The sequence below is a fragment of the Apus apus genome, chromosome 2 (genome assembly GCF_020740795.1).
Source record: "Apus apus isolate bApuApu2 chromosome 2, bApuApu2.pri.cur, whole genome shotgun sequence".
NCBI lineage: Eukaryota > Metazoa > Chordata > Aves > Apodiformes > Apodidae > Apus > Apus apus.
Window position 1 is genome coordinate 44,817,623 of NC_067283.1, and position 24,206 is coordinate 44,841,828.

At 37.7% G+C, this 24,206-nt stretch overlaps 1 protein-coding gene across 1 annotated transcript; it reads left to right on the forward strand.

Annotated features, from left to right (window-relative positions):
* The first annotated feature begins 3,964 nt into the window (after window positions 1-3,964).
* Window positions 3,965-22,733, forward strand: LOC127381059 (prostatic acid phosphatase-like). Its single transcript, XM_051610854.1, has 11 exons — window positions 3,965-4,078; window positions 9,937-10,032; window positions 11,377-11,463; window positions 12,416-12,568; window positions 15,199-15,297; window positions 16,719-16,823; window positions 17,803-17,935; window positions 19,324-19,406; window positions 20,820-20,926; window positions 21,496-21,665; window positions 22,615-22,733. The coding sequence occupies exons 1-11, from the start codon at window positions 3,965-3,967 to the stop codon at window positions 22,731-22,733; spliced, it is 1,266 nt and encodes a 421-aa protein (XP_051466814.1).
* Window positions 22,734-24,206: the final 1,473 nt, after the last annotated feature.

The window sequence follows — 24,206 nt, forward strand, 5'->3', positions numbered from 1 at the left end:
AACTTACCTTCTAGCTTTCTTTCCTTGGACCAGACTTTTAATGTGGATGGTAAGCCTTTGAAATGTATGTTCCTTTCTAGAAATACAGCATAAGCAGGTAACTGCTATCCATGAGTTACAAAAGAATAAAAAGAACCAAAATATCCCTTTCCTTTCTAGCAAAAATCTAAGTTTCAGAATTCTCACTGTAAATCCCCATATTCTTCTCAGTAAGGCCCAAGCAACCATTCCTGTGCTTGCTAAGCAAAGGTAAAAATGTTTTCCAACAGCATGAGACAACCAGATTTAGCTGCTTCTGAGTACAAAGAACAAGCCAATTTGCTCCATATTTCCTTAATGAACACCAGCAGAAAGCCTTCCTAGGTGTGGCAGCCCTCACAGGAGACTTACTGCAAGCTATTTAAATAATCCACATCAAACCTATGCAGCTGATCATCACACTTCCCTTAACAAGAAGTAATGAAAAAAAAATAATAAATCAATAAAATAAAGCAAATAGAGAGGAAAATTTAAGACTCCCTCTTTATCAGTATCAGACTACTAACAAGACTGTAGCCCTGGCTGCCAAAACCTCATTTCTAGTCTTTGTGTCTTCTATTCTGAACCTGCTCCTAATGCTACTTTTTCTGAGCTTGTGCCAAATTTTGTTGCTTGAGTTGATTTAATGTTTTGTTTGCCAAATACTTAGTAGTTGAAGTTCAAGATCTGTAAAGGTGGTCTCATTCTTCTTCTATCAAAGGCAAGGGTAACTTTTCTGCTGATCTCTTAGACTGGATGAGGCTCACATAAAAAAGTAGTACAGAGCTGAGACATTGTGATTTTCTTTAGTCTCCAGTTGCCAGTTCCTCCCCTCCTTCCTCACCCAAATCCACCTCCCATAAATTTTCAGAACTGCATGAGGACCCTTCTTCTGTCCCATATGCTATGGGGAATCATGGAGCAGGACACTGGCCTCAGCACTTGAGCTATGGAAGTGCATTCTACCTGAGGCCACTGCTCAATGAACACCAACAGAAGGTCCTTCTTCTCCATCACATCATCAGGCCATGGCTTCTTCCCTGCTACATGCCCCAGTGAATATACCTTGAACATCTGATTTCTGCTGAACATCTGAGATTTCTCTCCCCTCCTCCTAATTCAAGAGAAACCACATCACACGCATTCTTTATGACATTTTTCGTTCTGAGGACTATCACTGTGGAAACATGGACAGGAAGATTTTCTTTATACCTTGCTTACTCTAAGGAAAAAATAAACATCAGTGTTCATTAAGTCTGAAATATCAAAGCCAGATCTTCTGTGTATATAAATTGGGAATGTCAGTGAACAAATAATGCAATACTTTAATTCCTGTTTTTCTACAACTGCACCAGATGACTTCGTTTGAAAAATCTGTCCTGTCACCTTTTGCAGGCATGAAACCAGAAATAGTTTAATTTTAGTTTCTCTTAAAGAATAAATGAGCAAAAAAAAATCAAAGTTCAGCTTTGGAATTCTTTAGAATGCAAAGGAAAAAAAATATATATTTTTTTAATACCGTGTTGCAAAAGCAGGATGACATGGAAATGCAGCTCCCTCCCTTCTTTCACAAACAACACATAGACAGTCCAGACATATTTTGAAGACTTGCTGTAATACAACAACCTAAATAGTCATAGATGCTGTAATATAGGTGAATGTAGCTCATGATGGTCACACTATTTTTCCTGTCATACTCTGAAACAATGTCAGCAAGATGGAGAATGAACAACTGAAAAGCAACAGTAATTTTGTGCTGCCTGACAAATGTGCAAATGTGGCGTTGAACTATGTAGACTATAATTTCTGTTCTTTTCACCACCTCCTTTTCACTTTGGGTTATTTAATGAGTTGAGTAACCACCAAAAAAGAAAGAAAAATCTCAAACTCCACATAATTCACAAATATGGATCACATTCATTGACTAATTTTTATTTGTTTCACAGGAGTGCTACAAGTGGGTGTTCCTTATTTTCCTTAGTGCCTTGGGTGCTCATTCGAGATGTAGCACACAAGTTCAAATCCCTCCTTTTCCAAAAAGATCTGACTTTACATAAAATAAAATCACCACCAGGCTGCAGAGTTTCAGAGGGGAAAGTGAAGATGGGTAGTGCTTTCTGCCTCATTCTCATTAATGTTCCCTTTGTTTACATATTTCCTGGTGTGCAAATTAGGTTTCCCATGTCTCCAGCAAATATCTTCATCATAAGACCAGAAAAAAAAATTTTCAGAATGTCCTGTAACCAGGTGAATATTACAAATCTGAGACAACCTAAGAAACTGAGTAGACTATTTTTCCCTCCACCTGCCTTAGGAGAGCAACTTTGGGCTTAGGGCATTTCCTCCTGTAGTGCAAGATACATGCTCACATCCATTCACCAGCCTAAGCACATTGATTCTTCTGGTGTCACAAATTAGCCCTTTTGTCCCTTCCCACTCCCCACAGCTGGATGAAATGCCCAACACAGGACCACAAGACAGTCTTTTGCTTTTGTCGTAAGTGCTATGAAACTGTGGTTCGAAAATGTGTCACAGTTTACTGAATTATTTTTTTATATATAATTTTTGATGATGAGCCTACATCTACTTTCAGAAAGACAAAGTATTATATATTTCTGAAGTATCAATCACTCTCTTCCACCTTCTGCATAGGCACAATCACACCAGGAGAGACTAAAAGGGAGGGTGGGGACATAGCAATGGAGAAAGAAAGAAGTTCAAGTGGGTGCTGAAAGCTGGCCATGCATTGACAAGAAGGGTGGGGAAGTCTGGGAGCTGTGGTACTCCTCCTGTCCACTCCCGTTCATCAGACTAAATGGATCCATAAGGTCATTCACAGCAGTAAGAACCTGAGTGGGGTTTAGGGCTCTAGAAACAGAATTTCTGGCTAATGGTAAAATACCTGATGTAGAGAATGCTATTGTTGAGAGGTCAACAGAAGACCCTAAGACATGTTAGGGTATGACAGGAATGGGATGACTTGGAAAATACACAGAGGTTCTTAATTTTAACATTCAGAGGATTCTATTTATAGGTGTCTGCAAACTGTAATTAATTTACCCTGACAATCCTTATGAAATCAAGTCTAGATCTATTGTTATTCTTATTTTATGGAGTAGAAGTCAGCAGAGGCAAGCTGAGCAATCTTCTCAAAACCAGTGAGCTGCTATCAGAAACACCGTTCTTAATCAGTACCAATAAAATGTGAGCTCCAGAGCTCGTTCACAACAAATTTCTTAGAGAACTGAGGCAAAAAAAAAAGAACTTAGCATAAGCAGGTACAGAAGGGGAAGTACAGATACACTCCAAAGGAAAAGAAAAGCAACACACAAATTGAAGGGCAAATAACTGACCAGTAAGGAGCTTAAAGAACATACTTGTTCCAAGGTTTGTTCAACTATTTTATTTGAGAGATTGGTAATTTTAATCTACACAAATTGTTGTTTGAACTAATTATTCTAATTTCACAGTGAAAAATGTAATAGAGGAAAGAAAAAAGGCAGGAGGGAAACTGAAAAGATTATTAACTGAGCAGCAAAGAGAGAAGAGAAACAGTATTGCCTGGCCCTTGGTTACAAGCACATCCTTACGGCCATACTATAGTCAAGAAAAATATTCAGGCTGTGAGAAGTGTAAACAGAACAGGTAGGTTGAAACACTAGAAATGCTTAGCAACTCCTTCATATTTCAACCTCATCCTTATATTCCAAACGAGAAAAATATCACAGAGGGAAAGGAACTGAATTATTATTTGATTAAATAGAATGTAAACAGCAATTTGAAAACAAAGGGTGATGCAATTTGTTGCGTAGTCACACAACATTCCTCTTGGATTTGAAATTCACCTGCAGCAGTTCCACCCCTTTTGAAAGTACAGCCTGGCATCTGGGCTGTTCAGCCTGAGCAGCTGCTGGAGCTACAAAGCCTTTTTTAATCCTCTGCCAGGATGGGAGTGATACGGCTTCCCAAGCCAGCTAGGATCCTGTGTTTTTCTTTTCATATTATCCTCATTCTGCTTCAACAAACTACTGCAGAAAGAGAACTGAAGTTTGTGGTTACAGTAAGTATATTTGTTTTCTGTTTTGTTGCAGGGAATACAGGGAACTTGATATGGCTGTCAAATCAAACAAGTTGTGCAGTTGCTTTGCCTCCTTTTAGACTTCATAAATAATACTGCTGCCCTTTTGCTTACAGAGTTGAAAGACTTTACTTAAAGAAGAGAAAAATGCCTCTAGTTATAAGAATTTTAATCTCCTGCTCCCTACTTATTTTTTCAAGATTACTGAACAACTTAGCTTTGTGGTAGATGCTTAATACACAGGAGTTAAGAGACTTGAGGTCTAGTTTACCTGTTCTTGCTTAATTTAGCTGACACTGAAGCACAGTCTGAGAGCTGGTGATTAAGGCCTACCTTTTCTGTGCTTGGAAGCCGAACCTTATGATGTTACAGAAGTTATGACAAAAAAAAAAAAAAAACCAAACACAAACCAAAGTATTTTCCATTTCAGAATAACTGAACGGGCACAGCAGTATATGGAGAAACAGAAAAGGGCATTTTAATGTAGAGATTTGAGAAACACGTTGCATTAACTGTAGTTAGGTTGAAAATGGACTGTAATAATTTTTTTTCTGGGCCATTTCTTGTTTTAAAGTTAACTACACACTGCCTCAATGGCACTTTGCCCAATAGCTCAGGTAAAAGAAAGACTAAGTGAAACAGTTTGGATCCTGAAGGTTGCATCATAATGCTTGTCATTCTAATTTATTTTCTTAATAAGAGGTATACTGATAAAGAATAGTCAGTCCAAAGGGATATTTTCAATACAAAGTTATGGGGATTGGAGTTCATATTCCTAAGTAGGAACTTAGGAATTTAAGAAATTTAGGAAATTGAGAAATTAAGGAATTTAATCTTCTTCTTTTTTTCTCTATTTGAGGCATTATGTGCACATACAGATAACAGAGACAAGTACTATGTCCATAATGTATCATCTAGCAATAGATAAAGCATTTCATACCTAGGTGTCTGTTGGCTTCGTTGTGGATATGCCACTCAGAAGTCTGAGTCCAGAGTGCACAGGAAAAACCTGTTCCTACTCCTGCTGAGGTGTATTGTTCTATCAGACACTACACACAGCAGGGACTCAATGCCAGTTCCAGAAAGGTTCTGTTTCTTGCAATATACTTAACTGTTGTTTCAATGATAAGAGGGAGAACTGGACACATGGATGAAATCAGGTAATCAGCTGGCCTTGGAGGATTAACTCTTTGAAGGGAAGGAGACTTTTTTTTAATTGCAGCTGTCACTGTGTTCTAGCAAGCAATAGTTTTGCAGAAAGGAAATGCTCACCATCATGGAGACAGAGGCTTCTTATCCATATTCAGCTGCCTTACCACAGCTACGCAGCCACCTTCCCCACCTACAAAAGAAAAAAATCAAAACCCAACACTATTTATAGGGCAACTTCTCACAGTATCAAAATAATAAGTACACTTCATTTCATCTGTCTTCCTTTTATCCCTGATATTTTTCCTCAGACTAACCAATCTACTTAAAAAGTTGCGATAGGTTTAATCGTATTAACATACATCTCTTTTGTCAAGGCATAGTATCTGTGTGTTCAATTGAACTTTGCTTTCTAAACTCACTGATTGAATATTCATGGAAACATAAATAGGGCAGGAACTGGCCCCAGAACCTTTCACTGATATGGAATATAATGGGGGTATGAGAGTATTACTGAACTGTAAAAATGTGACATAATGAGCTTTTAAAACTTTCTTAGCAGAATTGCACAATATAAAATACATCTGCAGGGAGAAAAAACACAAATGTTCCTTTTTGCTCACTTCTAGAATTGGCGATGCTCTGGGAGGGTATCTTGCTCTCATACTTTCCATTTTTGTGCTAATTCTGTGTCTTCTGATTATTTGCCACAGGTCCTTTGGGCTAGAAAGCTCTAATTCAAGCCAATTTCTAAAAATGTTATTTTAATTTTCTTCTTCACAGGTAGACATTAGCCTTCACTATAACCCTTGTGTACTGAATTGAAATTAGACATTAGAGAACAGGAAATACATGGGATCAAGGGGTACCCAAGTAGGAATTAAATACTGATTTACTGCCTCTGTATAAAGAAGTTCTGACTTATAACTTCTGCCTTCAAACAGGCACTCATTTCACCTGTCATATATACAAAGAGGTGTGGTTTCTGAGGTACCATGATTTCAACAAGTCTTTCTTCTTGTAACTCAGCATAGGAAGTGCTGTCTGAGCATGTTACCTATCTAATCAAGCCAAGCCATTTGAAAACTTGACTAAACACGCTCTGCATTTTTGCATCAGTGGTTTCTCTGAACTGGCTCCATTTCTCTCTTGTTTCTTCATTCCTATTGCTGGCTTCAAAAGAAGAAATCTTTTTGTTTTAAGTTTAGGATGTGAATAAAAATGTCTGTAAGAGGCTCGCATTTACTCAGAGACACAAGATCCATGGCATTTCTGAATCATGTTACGAATGCTACACATGCCATATTCTCAGTTCACCCTCCCCTCCACACCAGTTTTTCTCCAGTATGATTTTTCACCTGACAACAAAGGAAGCAAACACTGGCCAGTGTCTGAGTCATGTGGCCATTTTGATCTGAAGCGATCACCTTCACTAAGTAACAAAGAGCAAATGGGAGAACTCAGACACCAAACCAGGATCAGGCTGTATTAGAGTTGAAGGACAGAGTATTTTGGTAACTATCCCTCTCTTGCTTTTGAGAACTGACTGAGGTAAATCACTTCAGATAAAAGTGCTGCAAGGAATATAGCACACCACATAGGTATGCCTTGCTCTTTTTGTGCTCCTTGCCCTCCCTCCCTTCTTGATTTGTAGTGTCTTTTCACCTTTTACAATGCCTCCTTGTTCCTTTTCTTTCACCCTGCCATGTTCTACATCTTCAGAAAGGTCAGGGAGGCAATCTGTAGGCCAGGAGTGACGAATGTTGCAGCATACATATTTTTTAATTAATTTGAAGGATCAACTCCTTTTTAACAAAATCCAAATGATGAGCAAGGCAAGCTTTGTAGGGATACACTTTCTTTCCCTAACAGTATCAGTTGCCATAATGAAAAAAACAAAAAACAAAAAACCAAAAAACACAACTTTCAAATACACAAGTTCTTCTTAAAGTTTTAAATGAAAAAAGAAGGTCTCCTAAGATGTAGCTATGACTGAACGAGTCAGCCTTTTAGGCTAAGTGGTTGTTCATAAGGTCATTGTTTCATTTCCAGCTGCAATTGAAGTGAGGTTATTTTCAGAAGTGGCAAACAAGGAGGTTTGAGCACAAACAAAAATCAGTTGGCTGAGAAGTTTAGTCCTTCAGTTCCTAAAAACAGGGCTCTGCTCTTAGAGGTATTTGTTTCTTTTTTGCTGCTTCCAACATAGTGCTAATATCAAATTTATACATCATCATACAATGAAGATACAGAAATACAAATAGGACCTGCACTTTTTTCTGTTTTGTGTGGACCTGAAGAAGTTGTGCTGCCTTTCAGAAGAGAACACCCTGCACTGCTTTCATTTCTTAAGGTTATAGAGAAAATCTTTTTCTTTACATCTCCTGCTCCCACATATGTTTGAATATCTTTTTATCTTGATCTCTTCACTTTCTCACTTCTGTTCGGCTAAAATGCTTCTCTGTTCTGCCTTATTTAAAGTTTTTAGGGGTTGACTGTTGTGAAAGGGAAATACACACTGAGTGTTACATTGCACATCAAGTATAAAGCATCATAAACCAGTATTTAAAATCTAACACATTTTCAGTGATACTTCACTAATAAAAAGGGCATATTTACTGGCCAAGCGTTGATCCATTGCTATGTATTGCCTAAAAAATAGTCATTTAATCATGTCAGTCAGTTTGAGCAACTGTCAGTTACTCATAAAAACACTTTTATGTAAAGCTGGATTATTTAACAAGAAAGTATGCAGCTACATCATAATTGGGAATTTAACCTTCATTCTTTACAGAGGCATCAGCTTGTGCAGAAAAACTAATGAACCCTACCTGACAACTATGTATGTCAGCATGTCAAAACACCAAGGAAGTAAGCAGTGACACAAAAAATCCTCCACATTTATTTTTCTTTCATGGAATTGAATCAATCACTAGGCATTGTAGTTCTTTACCTATTCTCATGTTCACTAGATGTGCACTGAGAAATTATTAGAAAGAACCAACCCAGATTCCAGATTAGTAAGAAATTACACATACAGAATTAAAAATTGCAGAGAGAATCAGAGATAAAATATTAAAGAAAGATTTTAGGGACTACTTCACTGTATTTGAAAAAAAAAGTGTGGGGGGGAGCGGGCTCTTTTTCTTGAAACTGCGCAATTTCATGTTTATCAACGTGTTGATGATGATTTAAAAAGCTTCTTGTTTTGCTGAAAAATTTCATTTTTGGTTGGCCACATCTTCAGCAAAATTCAGTTAGCAAAGCAAAAAATAATAAGCAGTTTTCTACATAGTTCTAATGGTAACATCTACTCTTGCAAACCTTGCTGTCTATTATGAAAAACAAACAGAGGGAGAAATCCAATTATATTTGCCTTTAAAGGATAGCATTTTCCATCTCTGGAAACCTGCTGTAGCACAGGTTTGTGCACATTAGTTCAGAAGGCTGATGACAAGGCTGTGTGTTGTAATTAAAACATTAAGCCACACTGCTTGTGTTTACTTTGAAAAAATATAAACATAAAACACTTCTCAGTGGGAGTGGCAAACTAACAAGAGTGTACAAACCTCTTTGATGTTTGGGCAAGAATAATGTGGCTTAATGAGGGAATGGAGATATTACTTATAATCAAGCTGTATAGTAGTGAGGTATTATGGAATAAATGTCATCTTATGAACAAATATACCATGCTTCCACTTTGCCACTTATTCTGCAAAGTCAGGAATGAGGTGGGTCATGTGAACACTGATAGAAGCAAAGGTAACTTTTGCAACAGTTTGGATCAGGATCCTGGAAGATTGTCTGGAGCCCTGTGAATTTGCCTTCCAGCATTTCCTTTCATATGAAATGTCTGTGGACTTCACTTTCCTAAGCTCACTCAAGACATACTTAGGGAGGGTAATTCAGAGTTTTTCAGAACTATTTACTTCAGAGTTGGCACTTTCTTGTATGCTGGAATAAAAATACTAAAAAGGCTCGTTTAAGGTTTTTGATGTAAAAATCATGTGTGATTGAACACAGCACACTAATATTCACCATGCTGAAGTGTCCAGGACAGTAAAGCAACTGAACTCTTGGTTCTCACTGAATTTAACAGAATAAAAAAAAGCTATCCACTTTCAAAACTGTTTTCATAAATGTATGTAAAAGTCTTAATAAATACTAAGTAAAGCTAACAGCGTAGATATTTATATTTTTGTCATCTTTATATTTTTGGATGATTGAGAAATCAAACATAAGACATGTGTACAAGGAATTAATAAAAAAAGATACTGTTACAAAAAAAAAAATCATGTATCTATGCCAAAGTAATTCAATATTCATATAAGCACATTGGTAACTGAGGAGCAGAATGTCCACAATCCAGTCAGATTTTTTGTCTAGGTGGCTAGCTATGGATGTAATCTCAGCATTAACATCTTGGCTGATTAATTTTATGTTCTAGGAGGAAGATTATCAGAGTCATGCCCACCATGGTGGGCCCACCATGCCCACCAAATTCCTATATAATTATACCCATTTTGGGGGGCAAAAAACATACTCCAATCCTACTTGACTAGGTTTCTGCAGACCATCTAATATCTTCATTTGAAAGATGGCACAGGAAGTACAATATGCGCTTGACTTCTAGCTAGATAAGAAATGAATGTTAATAGTAATTAACTAGACCATTTTATTGTTAATATTGTTAGGTTTTCCGACATGGTGACCGAACACCAATTGTCACCTTTCCAAATGATATACACAAGGAAAGTGAATGGCCCCAGGGATTTGGACAACTCACCAAGGTATGTTGACTTTCTTAGAAGAACTTATATATGCCATTAATATAGGAAGTTGGCAGATTTTTTAATGTCTATCTCAGAAACATTAGCAAATTCCAAGTACTGATAGCTTGTATTAGCAACACCCCATAATTCATAAGCATTTTGAAACATTATTGATCCAGCTAACATTAAATTGAAATATCGTTCATCACAGCTTTTTAACTACCTTCCTGACAGCAGCAACTTCCTGATAATGTGTCTGCATTCAAATAAATGGCAAGTTTAAACATTGTCTATACCTTAACATTGATGCAGTTCTAATGACCAGTAAACACTGGGCCCTGTGACAGGGTAAAGGAATGACACCTGCCCATCAGGTCAAGTGATGAGCTCACATCTCATCCTTTGACTGGCAACTACCTGCTCACATAACAAGGCAAGTCTTGCAGGAGAAGGCTTCTTCTGGGGACAGTGTCTTCTAATAAGGCTGCTTTCAGCCCAGAGTTTCATTAGGATGCACTGAACCTACTTCTTGCTCTGGATTTCAACATCAAGCCTTAGCTCTTTAACTGTATTTGACACATGAAACTCTGATGCAGAGAGGCAAAGGCATTTCCTAATAATGCTTCATCATGATGCATAAGCATGAATCAGAGACAGTTTAGCATTTAGTATTTGAAGTGAGTGTGTCTTGAAGGATCTGTGAAAATTCAGACACTCAGACAACAAGTTACGAACTCCAGGTAAATAACTCCTGTTGTAAAAAGAAAAAATAATGCTATTTTATTATCTTTTTAGCAACAGTAGTAAGAAGGTACTTCTCTGACAGCTAAATGTTAAAACATTCAGCTCATAGCTTTGGAAACAAGTAACAGAAAAGACTGCAATTTAAGACAACTGCAGGTGCACCAAGGCAAAGATGGAAGAGTGTTACTTAAGGCATGAAATGCAAGCCACAAATTTATCAGCTGGATCAAACAGCAGAGCAATGACAATAACAAATATTAGGTTATCGGTCATCCTTTCTTGGCTGTCACTAGCTGACACACATTGTAAAGAACAATGTTGACCTTCAGTGACTCCAGGAATGTCTGTGGAAACAGTATTTGTATAGAATCAGGTGCATTGCCTTTCTCATAGCAGATGTTGGAGTCTTAGCATTTCAGAATGTATAATTTTTTCATATATATAAATAAGTGTTTCTGTTAAAATTCTAGACCACTTACAACCTACACAGTGCATTACACAAATTATTAACGACCAATGAAAAACTGACTGCTGAAGACAAAAAAGAGAAAATAAATGTCTACATTAAGTTTCTCCAGTCACTTTAATCTAATAGTCACCTGTATGCTTGTCTTGCAGACTGGAATGCAGCAGCTATTTGAACTTGGACAGTACATGAGGAAAAGATATTCCAGCTTTTTGAACAGCACATACAACCATAAAGAGGTACATAACAGAACTGTCTGGAGGACGTTTTTCTGGCATAGTGGAACGATGGACTTATGCTAGATAAAAGCAGATCATCGTATTAATTTCATTAATGGAAAAATTAAGGTAATAGAAGAACATGTTTGAAGTCAGGCTTTTATGTCAAGGTAAAAACATAGTCTAAATTCTAACTTTACATTCAGTTTGGGCCTTCCATTGCCCAATTTGCCAGGACTATACAGCTCTACACCAATTAACAAATTAGGAATTTCTGCATAGTGACCTAATATTGTTCTACCTTGTGGAAAAGTGAGTGCATATTCAGCCATGTGATGGGACATGCTCACATACTTCATCCTGTAAGAGGTCTAAACATTGTTTGGATGTGCTTGTCATACAGTACATATCCATTGTGGGGCAGATACCTTTTTGCAACTTATGTACAGATCATTTTGGTCTGTACATGGGAGATGCATTGATGGGAAGGCACAAAATACAGTAGCTTGCCATGCTTCCCAGAGAGGTTTACGGTTTTAAGTGCCTTCATTCCTGAGGCACAGCAGATGGATAATAGAATCCTTCAGGTGGGAAAAGACCTTTAAGATCATTGAGTCCAACTATAAACCTAACCCTGCCAAGCCCAAAGCCCACCACTAAACCATGTCCCTAAGTACCACATCTACATGTATCAATGTTCCTCTGAATCTCAGATGAAGAGCTTCCTTTTTTTAAATCATACTTCCTTATTCTTCTTAGTTCAGTTTGAGATTAGATTCCAAATTGAAAGATGTTTTGGCAATTCCAATTATGCTAACGAAGTAGAGCTCTAGAAAGCTGAGCTATGATCTCACTATTTCAACTGCATAAAAAAACATAAAAATGAAAACAAGGATGTTTGAGTTGGATAATATTTCCGTATTATTTTTATTGTTTCTATTTTATTTTTCACTTTTTGCCATTCTATATTCAGTTTTATATCCAAAGTACAGATTATGACCGCACCATTATGAGTGCCCAGTCATTCCTTTCTGGCCTCTTTCCACCAACTAGCAGTCAAATTTGGAATCCTGAGCTTCTCTGGCAACCCATTCCAGTTCATGTTTCGCAAAAATCAACAGACCAGGTAAGTACTGTGCAGTAACATGTTATATTTTCCCAGAAGCAAAAGAGAGAAAAAAGGAGTCGATAACTTAAAAAAACATTTACTATTATTTCCTATTTTTTCGTTCAGTCTAATAGAAAACATCAACTGCAGCTACTGGCTGACAAGTATGTTGTAGGTCAACTGTAATAGCTGCATGAAAATCCTCCTTCTGTAGTTGCAGAACACCTCAACTTCACCCACACCACCATTTTCTTCAAAGTACAGCTCTAACAGTTCTGCTGACAAGGACACTCTTGGACAGCATTATAGGGAAGTAGCCCTAAACCTTTTTTAGAGAACAAATGTCTTTCTCAGCTCCAATCACCTGGACAGACCTCCCCTTCTTGGCAAGTTTGTTCCATAGTTTATTCAAGGAATGGAATTTTCACCAGCCACTGTAATGACCTCTCAATTATTACTTTCCTATTCTGCTAGCACTTAGGCACCCTAATTACACACAAGGGCCCTTTTGTGCTTAGTGCTATACAAACATTTAATGAAAATCTAGCACTTGTCTTGTGGTTCATAAGAGCAGACCTACCTGAATCATAGGTCTGGTAGAAGTTGTACTACATGTAGCTCTCTCTGGCTGATTCAGGTTTAAATTTTAATTTTGCTGGCTCCTGCGACAAGGACTGTGTAAGAAATAGCGTGTTGAACAAGGACAAAAAGTTAGAGTGTATTGACAAAAAGGCTAATCTGCCTTTGAGGACAGAAGTTGACTTTACAGAAATGTATACAAAAACCCTATTAAAATACAGTCAGTCCAGTCACCAACATCAGAGGATGGCCTCTGTCATCAGGGGGTGTCCCTGCCTCCCATTGGCCTTCCTCCATTCTTAGAGGCCACTTGAAAGCAGGTACAGAGAGAAAGGGTTTCCACAAACTGTATTAGACACACTGTGATTCATCTTGAAACTTGACTCTGTTCTTCAGCAGAAAAGAATTGTCACCATTATTTAGATGTAGGACACTAGTGGAAGTTCCTTCACCAGAAGACTGAAAAAGCATAAAAGGGGTCAGAGCTTTGGCCACATAAAACCTCAAAACCCTTAACTGGACTCACAGCACAGTCCAATGACCTGTTTAGAGAAGACAAGCTCATTTGTAGGTATCTCTAGTACCTCATCACTTCTGCAGCTGCTTCAGGAGGGGGTAATGACGTTTCACTGAAAAACACATCTATGGCAACTCAAAATTCCTGTTAAGTATGCAAACCACCAGAAAAAAAACATTGTTGCCTTGTTAAACCAAGCAGGTGTTTGAGTGTATTTTCAAGCCCTAAGCAACACAAAGTAGGAAATTGAGGCCAAGTACAGTCCTGAAAAAAAACTAATCCCAGTTTATTTTTCAGACACTGAGATCCATCAAGACCTGACAGGCAACAGTACTCATTACTGCTTAATGAGGCCAAAGGGAGTGGCTTAATTAATCACACCTAGAGGGGAATAATTAAGCCATACAGCAAGAGAAACATTTGTTCTTGTGTAATTAAACAACATTCCCCAGTTTCATGTTGCAGCTTTGAGCCTTCACCCTCCAGTGTGCTGCTGTTACAGAGAAAATGGACCCTTGGAAATCTGTCCAAGCAAAAGTGTGCTAGTGTCAGCTGGTAACTGTTGCAAGCTTCATGTTGATAAATTAAAGAGACCCACTAGAAGTGTAGGCTGCTAATGTCCACCCCAGGACAGAGCAGACCTTCTCATACATACATAAGCCATAGATACTGAAGTTAATTTCTCCCCTCTATATTATAAAGTCAGTTCCTTGGCATTATTTGTATGGTTATAGGGTAATATTAGTGCTGGGTCAAAAATGCTCTAGTGATGTGACATATATTACAGAACCAGCACAAGATTGTTTTGCTCATCATAAGTTTTTACTGACACTTTATGCTGGCCCAGGTATCATATGTCCTTCTGCAACTGGCTTCAAGCCCATTTGCTAGAGCACAGAGTCAGATGGACACACCTATGTATTTATGCATGGTTCAGACCAAATATGTCATATCAGGTGACCTTTTAATGCAAAAACTTGGTAAGTGAACCATACAGAGCCATTAGGTTCATAGCTTTTTGATATTGCAGGAGCACGGTTTATTTGTCCCTCTTGTTTTGAGTTCTGTCCGTTAAGTGGTACTTAAAATGCTTACCACAATACACCGCTTACTTCCAAAGGGATGAGAGAAGGATGTATAGACATAGAAGCAATTCAGATTCCAGTATCAGGTGGAGTCAAGCTGCATCTGGGGAGAATTAGAAATTAAGAGGGCAATGGTAGCTTTTTTAAATTCCTGATCATGTACCCTGATCTGTTTCTCAAAGCAATTCCCTAACAGACATGCATAATTGCTTCTTTGCCAAAATCAGTGAAACTGAGGGAAATCAAGCTATCACAGCCACAAGCAGCCACTTAAAAGTCAAGTTACCATAGTCCATTGCTTATGTTAACTGAACTAATGAACAAGGTACCCAAACCAACCATTATGGAGGAGCTGTGGCAGAGGCATGAATCTAACAGTTCTTACATCAGCACTATCAGCAACAGGAAAACTAGATGTGTGTTGATTAATTCTAGGACCATTCTAAATTTTACTTCTCTTGTTTCAGAGGCTGTATTTTCCTCTGTCTGACTGTCCCCGTTTTGATGAACTTCAGAATGAAACACAAACATGTAGTGAATTTCAAAATAGGATACAACCATACATGGTAAGAAAAAATAAAAAGGAAAAATAATCTAAGAAGAAGTAAAGTAACTAAGATGTAGAAGTTATAAAATTACATTGTACCCCTTTGCTAAAATGCAAAAATAAATAAATGAAAAAACCACAATCCTACTTTCATAATAATAATTCACTTTTTAAATGTGAGTTTCAAATTTTCTGAGACTATTCAAAGGTGCATAAAATTAAGTTTCCATGATCCCAGGGTAGAAGAAATTTCTGGATGCAGCAATTTTGTTTTACAGGGTAGCTTAAACCAATTCCAAAAATCCAATAGATCTGAAAGTTTGGATAGTTTATGCCTTCCTGCTTTGACTTTCTGAAGTGTACACTGTAACAGAGAATTAAAGCAAGCCCAACCAGGCAAACACTCTGATTTATAGAAATTTCTCTGAGATACATTTTGGATCCCTCACAAGATACGCTTCTGTTTTGGCTGTGACATAAAGCTTCATAGGCAGAGACTCAAATTTCTCTGCAGCAGATGTAGTACATGGAAGGTATGCCTGCCTCAAGCACTGATATTCTTGTGGATAATAATTGCTCTAGATGGTGGTTATGGCTGCTCTTGTTTGCCTACTAGGCACTTTGTACTAGCACTACTGCACAAATAAAGCAGGGGTCTTATGTTCCTCGTACCCTGACTGCACCTGTGCACATTGTCTAAAGTCACTTGAGGCTTTCTGCTTGGGCTAAACCAAACATTTTCCTTTTTTGTTTGGTCGGGGTTTTTTTTCCTAACGTTCTGCTAGCTCAGCTACTCTAGTCAACCTCACTGACCTGCAATGGGAGGTAAATCATAACTTCATAGCTATCCTCTCTCTCAGCTACTAGTGTGAAGCAGTTAACGTGAGAATAAGGGATATTAAGGACTCCCTTTACTCTTCCGTGATAGCACATAGCAATATTTCCCATGGGAATTGTTGCCAGACTATCACATAGATATTCATCTCCCCTTCAATGGCAGAAGGAAAACCTAGTTTCCTTTTTAATTTTTTTATGCCCCATCCTGAATATTTGCCTCAGGCCTCTTTAATTTTTTATTTTCTACTCATCTTTTTTCTTGTGTTCCTTTTCCCTTAGTACCTTGCTCTTCCTTATATCTAAAGGCTTGAGGTGACTGACATAGCCTTCTGGAGCAGTCAGAAGAGGGAGAGAGTAGCAGAGAGAGCACCAGACTTGTCCTTAGCAGGGCTGAGGAAAAAGCAGTGTCTGAAGTAGAGAGCAGTACCTTGAAATGGTTACAAAACCTTCAACCTTCAACCAAAATCTTGTGCTACAAGGGTTTCACCTGTGTAAAATCAAACACTGCTGTGTTGTCAGGTTGGGTGCTAATGAATCTGTGTGCATATATGTTCCTTATGTATTGAGTATTTGTGGTTAACTTTTAACTTTTTTTCCCCCCAGGATTTTTTAGAAACAGTGGCAGTTAATGCAGGATTTGAAATAAAGAATCTTAAAATACTGGACAATTTCCAGATCTGGAATATATATGATACTCTGCTCTGTGAGGTAATAATAAGGCAATAGAGGTAGGGGAAGAATATAGCTCCTAAGCTGGGTTTCAATTAACCGTAGCAATGTGGTTTCATAAGAATGAGTTGCCTTCTCTCCTGGATTTCCCTCTTTTTTTTTTTTTTCTTTCTTTTCTAATTTGAACCTATATTCTAATATAGTCCAGTGGTAAAAGATAAGCCAAAAACATGGTTTACAGCTTAAGAAACTGTTGTTTCCATTTGATGTTTTATCCTGACGCACTGGTACTAAAATCCATTCCCTTTATTCCCTCATTTTTCTTCCCCATACACTGCTATAGGATTATGTGAGCATACTGCCTAGGGCATATTAATGATTTGTAACAGGAAAATGAAATTATTTGTTTAACCTATCAACAGGTAAACATAAAAATACTTAGATGTTGAAAATGAGAGGTAAGATTATGATCTATCAGTTAGAAAACTAGCGGATGATGATTGCTACCAGTGAATAAAATCAAACTGGCCCCAAGCACGGGACAATTCCATTTGGCCCTGGTCATTATTAGCAGCACATAGAGGCTGCTGAATATACCCTCCACACACTGAAGCATTCAAACACTGTAAGACACTGTCACTCTTACATGACTGGAGAGTGACACTTGCCTGTGAATGGCCAGTGATGGAACAGGTATCTGGAAAACCATATGGAAAAGGCAGGAAAATTTGGAACTAGGTTATACCATGAAAACCCAGAAAAAAGGAAAAGGATAAAACATGTGTCTGCAATCTTTCACACTAGCAGAACCAAAACCATTTATCTCTATAGCAGAACACATTATATCTTCAAAGGATCCCCTTCACACACTTGTTTCTTCTCTTTCCATTCACCCACTTCAGGCTGATCCCCATTCCCACAAAGTGTATTTCAGGCATGATGATGAGTGAAACCACACTGGGCAAAGACTGGGCGTAGGATGATGGACCAACATTATTTTGTTTTCCTTTATCACTAGGATATTCACAATTTTACTCTCCCTGTATGGGCCACCAAAGATGTAATCAACAAGATGAAAACACTGACTGAATTGTCCTTATTATCACTATTTGGAATTTATAAAACGGAAGAAAAATCACGACTACAAGGAGGTAAATCAAAAAATATATAGCTCTCAGAAAGGAGAAGGCAATGGTAATGATAACATGCAATATTCTGCAAAATTATTGATACAGAATCTTGATATGTAACTATGGACATTAGATGCCATCTTAAACATGAAAAAGTATGCTGAACACTGGCATTTGCATGGATGAGATACTGAAACAAGGTGTAAACATTAATGTTTTTTGTTATCCCATATTTTTTAAGGGATTAGGATTTGAAGAAATATTACACAAATCCAAGGGAAAAGAATCAAGCCCTGATGGGTATGGTAATTACTTATCTGTTATTAGGTTAGATTAAGTTGTTTCTGTAATGTTAATTCTAATAAATAGAATAGTGTCCTGCTTTTTTCTTTGATGTACTGGTTATACATTGTGCCATAACCCTGGTAACCTATTGGTAGCTCTCTGAGAGACTCATGTAAAGCTGCTCCAAAACGGTCTGATCAGACTAGATAATTCAAGTTATGTCTATACTGCAAGAACTGGGGCTACTGCTTAGCTCCAAAACTGGGGCGTATAGTCTGTGCACATTCAGACACTACTTCAAGACACAACCCAGGCATCTATCAGATGATCCCCAGGTGTCCATGAGCAGGAAATGTAAACAAGTGAGTTTGAATATCTGCAGGGTGAACCATTTGAGACTTGGCTTTTTAATGCACTTACCCTGCAGTCTAGAGGTAAGTAGAGCATTATTAGCAGACTCATAAAATGGGCATATACATCACCAGATCAAGCCATGTAGTAAATACAGGTTCAGACCTGCATTAAAGCCCACTAGCTGGTAGCTGGCCACACCATGTGGTCAGGACTTCTTTTCTAGTGATTATGGGCATACCAGCTATATCCTCTTTCCCTAGAATGGTATAAATGGTGCTAAAGAGAATTTCTGCTGCCCTTACCTGTTGGCTTTAGAGTATCTCTGGTCTGGAGAAGGAGTATAAAAGAGCTTTGGAAAAATGAAAAATTGATACTGTATGACTTGTTGGAAGTAAACAGTTAAAAGCAAATCTTCAGGACCTAAAGATGAACAGGCTAGCACAGTTGGTGTTATTGCAGCCCTCCAAACAGACAAAAAGTGATGAAGAAGAGGTCTCAGCATAACACAATTGGAAATGTCATTACCCCTAATTCTCAGGATAGCTCTAGGTGATTTATGTAAATCCTACCACTTCATCTCACCTTGATGAGTAATTATATATTTCACCTCTGTAATGTTTTCTCTCTAGCTATGAACTTGTAGTAAGCAAAAACTTACTATGAAGCCTGAGTAGATGTCTTCTATTTGATACTAAGAATCTTTTGCCTTTTTGTTTTCTTTCCAAATGTTATGTCTTCATTTTCCTATTCCTTGTTCCCATCTTTTTAAGGTGTCCTTGTGAATAATATTTTAAATAGTATTAAGCAAGCTGCCAATTCTTCAAAACAAAGAAAAATGGAGGTCTACTCTGCAGTGAGTATCTTCTTCTTTTATAAATCTTGCTATGATTTTACTAGTAAAAGATCCTTAAAGAGAATCATCAGAGTCTCTGTTTAAGTTAAATTTAAGAGTATGATACAGGTCAAGTCAGCTAAGAATCTGAACACCAGTCAGCACAAAACCACTGCAGGAGCATGGTTCAGTCAAAGTGTACGTGGTAAAGAAATCTACGTATTTTATAACCAATTTATTCTGCAAATTAATGATGCAGTTTCTATTAATTGCATCTTTACTTAAATGTTCCTAATCCAGAGATGCTGGCACATAGCTGAATTTCAGCTGTACCTCCAAACCCTTCCTTTGCTTAGAAAGGGTTGATACAGGTTTTGAGGGTTTTTGAGGATGAAGAGGGCCATTTGGGTCAGACCAAGATCCACTTAGCTCATTTATATCCTCTCTCTAACAATGGCCAAAGGCAGGGAAGAATGTGAGAATGAAGTCAGCACAGTGGTGCTCCCCCTAATACAACCTTCCAGCAATCTGCAGTTTAGGGAATAGAATCTGAAATAGAATCTGTGTGTTTAATAACTCTTGACAGACTTTCTTCCATCAATTTCTCTAATAACTTCTTAAATGCATTTGTACTTTTGGCCTCTGCAACATCCTGTGGCAATCACTTATGTGTTAAAAGAAAAAAATAATTTTCTTACTTTTTTTGAAACTTAATACTGATTTAGCTCCTTCCTAGCATTTCTATTGTGAGAATAGAAAGATGCTTCCAAAATTAAGGCATCAAGGGGTTTGGACTTCCTTCAGCTCCTCCTCCCAGGATATCTTGCAACAGGAGGGATAATGGTGAGACTGTGGGTAGGTGGGCAACAGTTTCCATCAAATTAGAAGCCAGACTGAAATTTTATTGTATAAATCCAAACAGAAGGAACAATAATTTTAGAAATTCTGCAGTGTACATGGAAGCAAGAACATTCTTTGTATGCATCCATTTTTCTAGTGTATTATCTAAAAACACAGTACTTGTATCTTCACTTGAAATGCCATAGAGTGGTACTACCTTATACCCCTTAATTCGACCTTAGAACTGAAAAGACTCCTGAGGGAAGGAGTAGCAAAATGCACTGAAAAATTAGATTTCCTTCTCAGACTACATCTTGTTTTCCCCTGCTATCTCTGTCTCCAAAATTTTGCCACATGATGTATGACACATACTGCAGTAACTCTTCAGAAATCCCCCTCCTGTCTATAGTGATCTGTTAATTTTATTTTTTATTTTTCCCAGTGGTGAACATACTGAATATGTTTTTATGGATACATTTATACTGGATTTGTTTTATCTTGATTTCCACTCCCTCTGTTGTCTTATTACTCTGGAGAAATGGTAGTTGACTTAACTGACTTTCAAGGATGGATTTATTTCTTTTTTTCCAACAGCATGACACCACAATTGGAGCCCTCCAGATTGCTCTCAGTATTTTCAATGGAAAACTGCCACCATACGCTGCTTGCCAGTTGTTTGAACTCTACCAAGAAAGCAGTGGGCAAGTATCTTCTTATCTATGCAAGAACAAAGAGTGTTTGGAATTTGGTTCCCCGTTCAACAAACTCATTTTCCTCTCCAATACTGTGAGGAAATACAAATCTATTTCAAACTCATCCTTCACTGAGCAGTCTGCAGGCATATATTAAAAACAGGAAAAAATATGTTTGCTGGATGTGCATGTATCTCTGTGGTTTGAAAGATAGGAAGAAGAGGAAAATAGGCTTTACCAGCTGGAAGTAAATGGCAAAATAAATTTTCCTGATTCTTTAAATGATAGCTACAATGTTTCCACGACAACTCATAAATCCCAAGGTAAACCAGTTGGCTTAGAAGAGCCTGATGCTGTTGCCATTCAAGGAGCCTTCAGACGGACTTCATGAGCTAAATGGTGATCTGTGCATTAACATCAACTAATTAGCTTCGGTAAAGCAGGCTTTGCAGATGTCTTTCACAAAGCCTCCATTCTCAAGTAACAGGTTCTAGAGTAGGATGATAGAGCCTATTTACAACATTCTGTCACTAATTTAAGAACCTTTCTAAAAAAGTCTTTTCAATGTTGTTAATCAGGCAATACAGCATTGAAATGTATTATCGGAATGACTCTTCAAGGGATCCTTACCTACTCACTCTGCCAGGATGCACCTCTTCCTGTCCACTTGAGAAGTTTGCTGAACTAGTTTCACCTATTATTACAGAAAATTGGTCAAAAGAATGTGGGAAGAAAGACAAAATGAAAGGTAATGTAACAGCTCTGTATTTTCTCCCCAAGACATGGAGTCTGAAGTGGTATTAATGGCTCCAAACTTTGTGCCGTTCACACAACAGATAGATCTCCCTTTAACAAGTGTGGACCAGCTTTACTATGGACAGGGAAAGCCAACAGAAATGAAATTTCCCTGAAAATGTGAAGAGTAGACTTGCCCACCTGTGTGAAGGCAGTGTTATTATTAGCATACTGACATACAAGGAGCTACCTAAAGGTCATGGCCAAAACTAGAGCTCTGCTTGTTGAAAATGTCTGACAGAAATACGGGTGTGCATGCTGTGCAAGGAGTCCTGCATATGTTGGATGCATCAGACCTTCTATAGATGCAAAGCAAAAATGCCTTGCACATGCACAGCAAGATTGATGCATATGCACAGTAAGACTGATGCATAGGTATTTCTGGCATGTGTACCATGTATTGAGGTTACCTTAACCTCCACTGTACACACAGAGTGCAGCTCATCCACACAGATACAGCAGCCCTTTTCCTTGGATTACCCACAGCTGACAGCTGATAACCTCTTCCTGCTTGGTACTATTTCCAGGAGGAAAGCAAAGGGCAAGGTAACACATGGTACTTTTCAACTGTTCCGGTACTTCCCCCTTTCTGATACATTCAGTGTTTTGCTGATCCTGACGAAACATGAACTACACATGGTCCTTCTTGCCCTGTGAAAACCTAGGAGTAAAATTTACTCATGAATAGTAAGCTATCTATGCATTTCCAGGATTGAAGTATATGTTTTTATACTTAGGTTGCATGTGTCAGTAAATGCAGGCCATGTGATCTTACCAGAAATAGGAACAAAATGTAACTGTATTTCCACTGTACATATTTGTAATTAGATTGTTATCTCCAGAATTATATACCTTTATGTCTTTCATTTACTGCCTTTTACTTTATTGTTTTTCCTTCACAGATATTTTTATTGGATTTGACGTTGCCATTGGCTTGTTGTTCATTTTTGACCTTGTACTGCTCTTCCTCCTTTATCATTATGGACGATGCAGGCGCAGAAACAATTACCAAGATATTTAAAGAGGAGGTAAAGAAATGAAAGAGAGAGCAGATAAACATCAAGCAATCCTTTAAGTTGCTTATATCCATCAATTTGCTCTGGCCAATTTAATCTCCAAAGCATATTCAATAAACTTGAAGAGCCGAGGTATCTGTGGCCTAGCTCCTAAAAGACTAAACATCTGCAGTGAGAAATGCTGTAGGAATATGGTATTGTTAAGATATTAATTTTGTAGGAGGACTGAATTACTCCAGTTTCTATCTTTAGGTTTTCCACTACTAGTCAACCAGTGGGGTGAAGGGATGCTATTGCCTATGCTTTTTTTTTTTAATTGCCTACTACCATTTAGTCCTCTGCTTCTTTCTGACCCTACTCAATGAGTCTTTCTTGAAAATGACAGTCTATAATCTTTTCCTTCCTTCTTATAAATGGCTGTTTTGTTCATGCACAGGAAAATGTTTTCCAGCTGCAATTACTGTATGAAAAATATTAATAGCAACACTTGGGTATACTTTTTCTGCATTTATTCTGCAGTTTATATATATATATATATATATATATATATATATATATATATATAGTTTTGACCTTGGCCTTCAGCTAATAGAAGTCTGCAGCCTGCCTTTCCAAGGAGTTACACTACTAAAGCTCTCACTGATATCAGTAGAAACAGAGGGGAGCTCCATCACATATCCAGGTATCAAGCAAGAAGCTTAGTGCAATAAGACCTTGGTTAGTGTCCACTTCTCAGTCATATGCACAAATAAATATATTAAAATATATTTTTCTGTTGCTACACTGCTCTCCTATTTTTCTGAGCTCCTAGTCATAAATGACCCTTTACCCTGCATCTTTAACACAATGCATCTGTTCTCTGTCATGCTTCAGGTCCCTTTTATAATCTTATTTCTTTGAGTCACTCTTACAGTAATTTTCAAGCTATCACTCTGTTCATCACCTTCCATTTTAATTTCTTTCCAGTAGGTCCTTTTCTTCCTTACCCTGTTCAAAATCTTTTATTTTAGCAAGACATGCACTGAAAGTAAGATTAACACTTATTCCACTTTTAATATGTTGTTTCTCTGTGCAATATCTTTTGTTAAGATTGTAAGCTCCTAAAGGGCAGGGCATGTGTTTCCATAATTGTTCTCTAGTATCATAAAATATTATCATACGCACAAATATTACTGTATAAAATACTGGTTATTATCATATATTTCAAGGACTGAATCAAGATTTTTTTAATCCTGTAGTCCTGCAGAGGACACTGTGAACTACATTATCATGGAGAAGCCTTTTTAAAAATCAAGCCAACCATAGAAACACCTGCCAACAGCAAGTTCAGCCCAACAGATACAATGTGCAATCCTGTGCTCAAGCTAGTGTTTCCTGTTGAGGTGCAGAAGTCTAGAGGAAGCTGAGAGATGGAGATGCTTAGCCCAGGCATAGCATCACATCAAACTGAATACAGTGCTTCTGAACTGACTTTGACA

Coding starts and splice junctions, on each gene's coding strand:
- LOC127381059 (XM_051610854.1), top strand. CDS start 3,965: ATGGGAGTGATACGGCTTCCCAAGCCAGCTAGGATCCTGTGTTTTTCT. Junction 12,569..15,198: donor CGCAAAAATCAACAGACCAG/GTAAGTACTGTG, acceptor CTCTTGTTTCAG/AGGCTGTATTTTCCTCTGTC. Junction 15,298..16,718: donor ATAGGATACAACCATACATG/GTAAGAAAAAAT, acceptor TTTTCCCCCCAG/GATTTTTTAGAAACAGTGGC.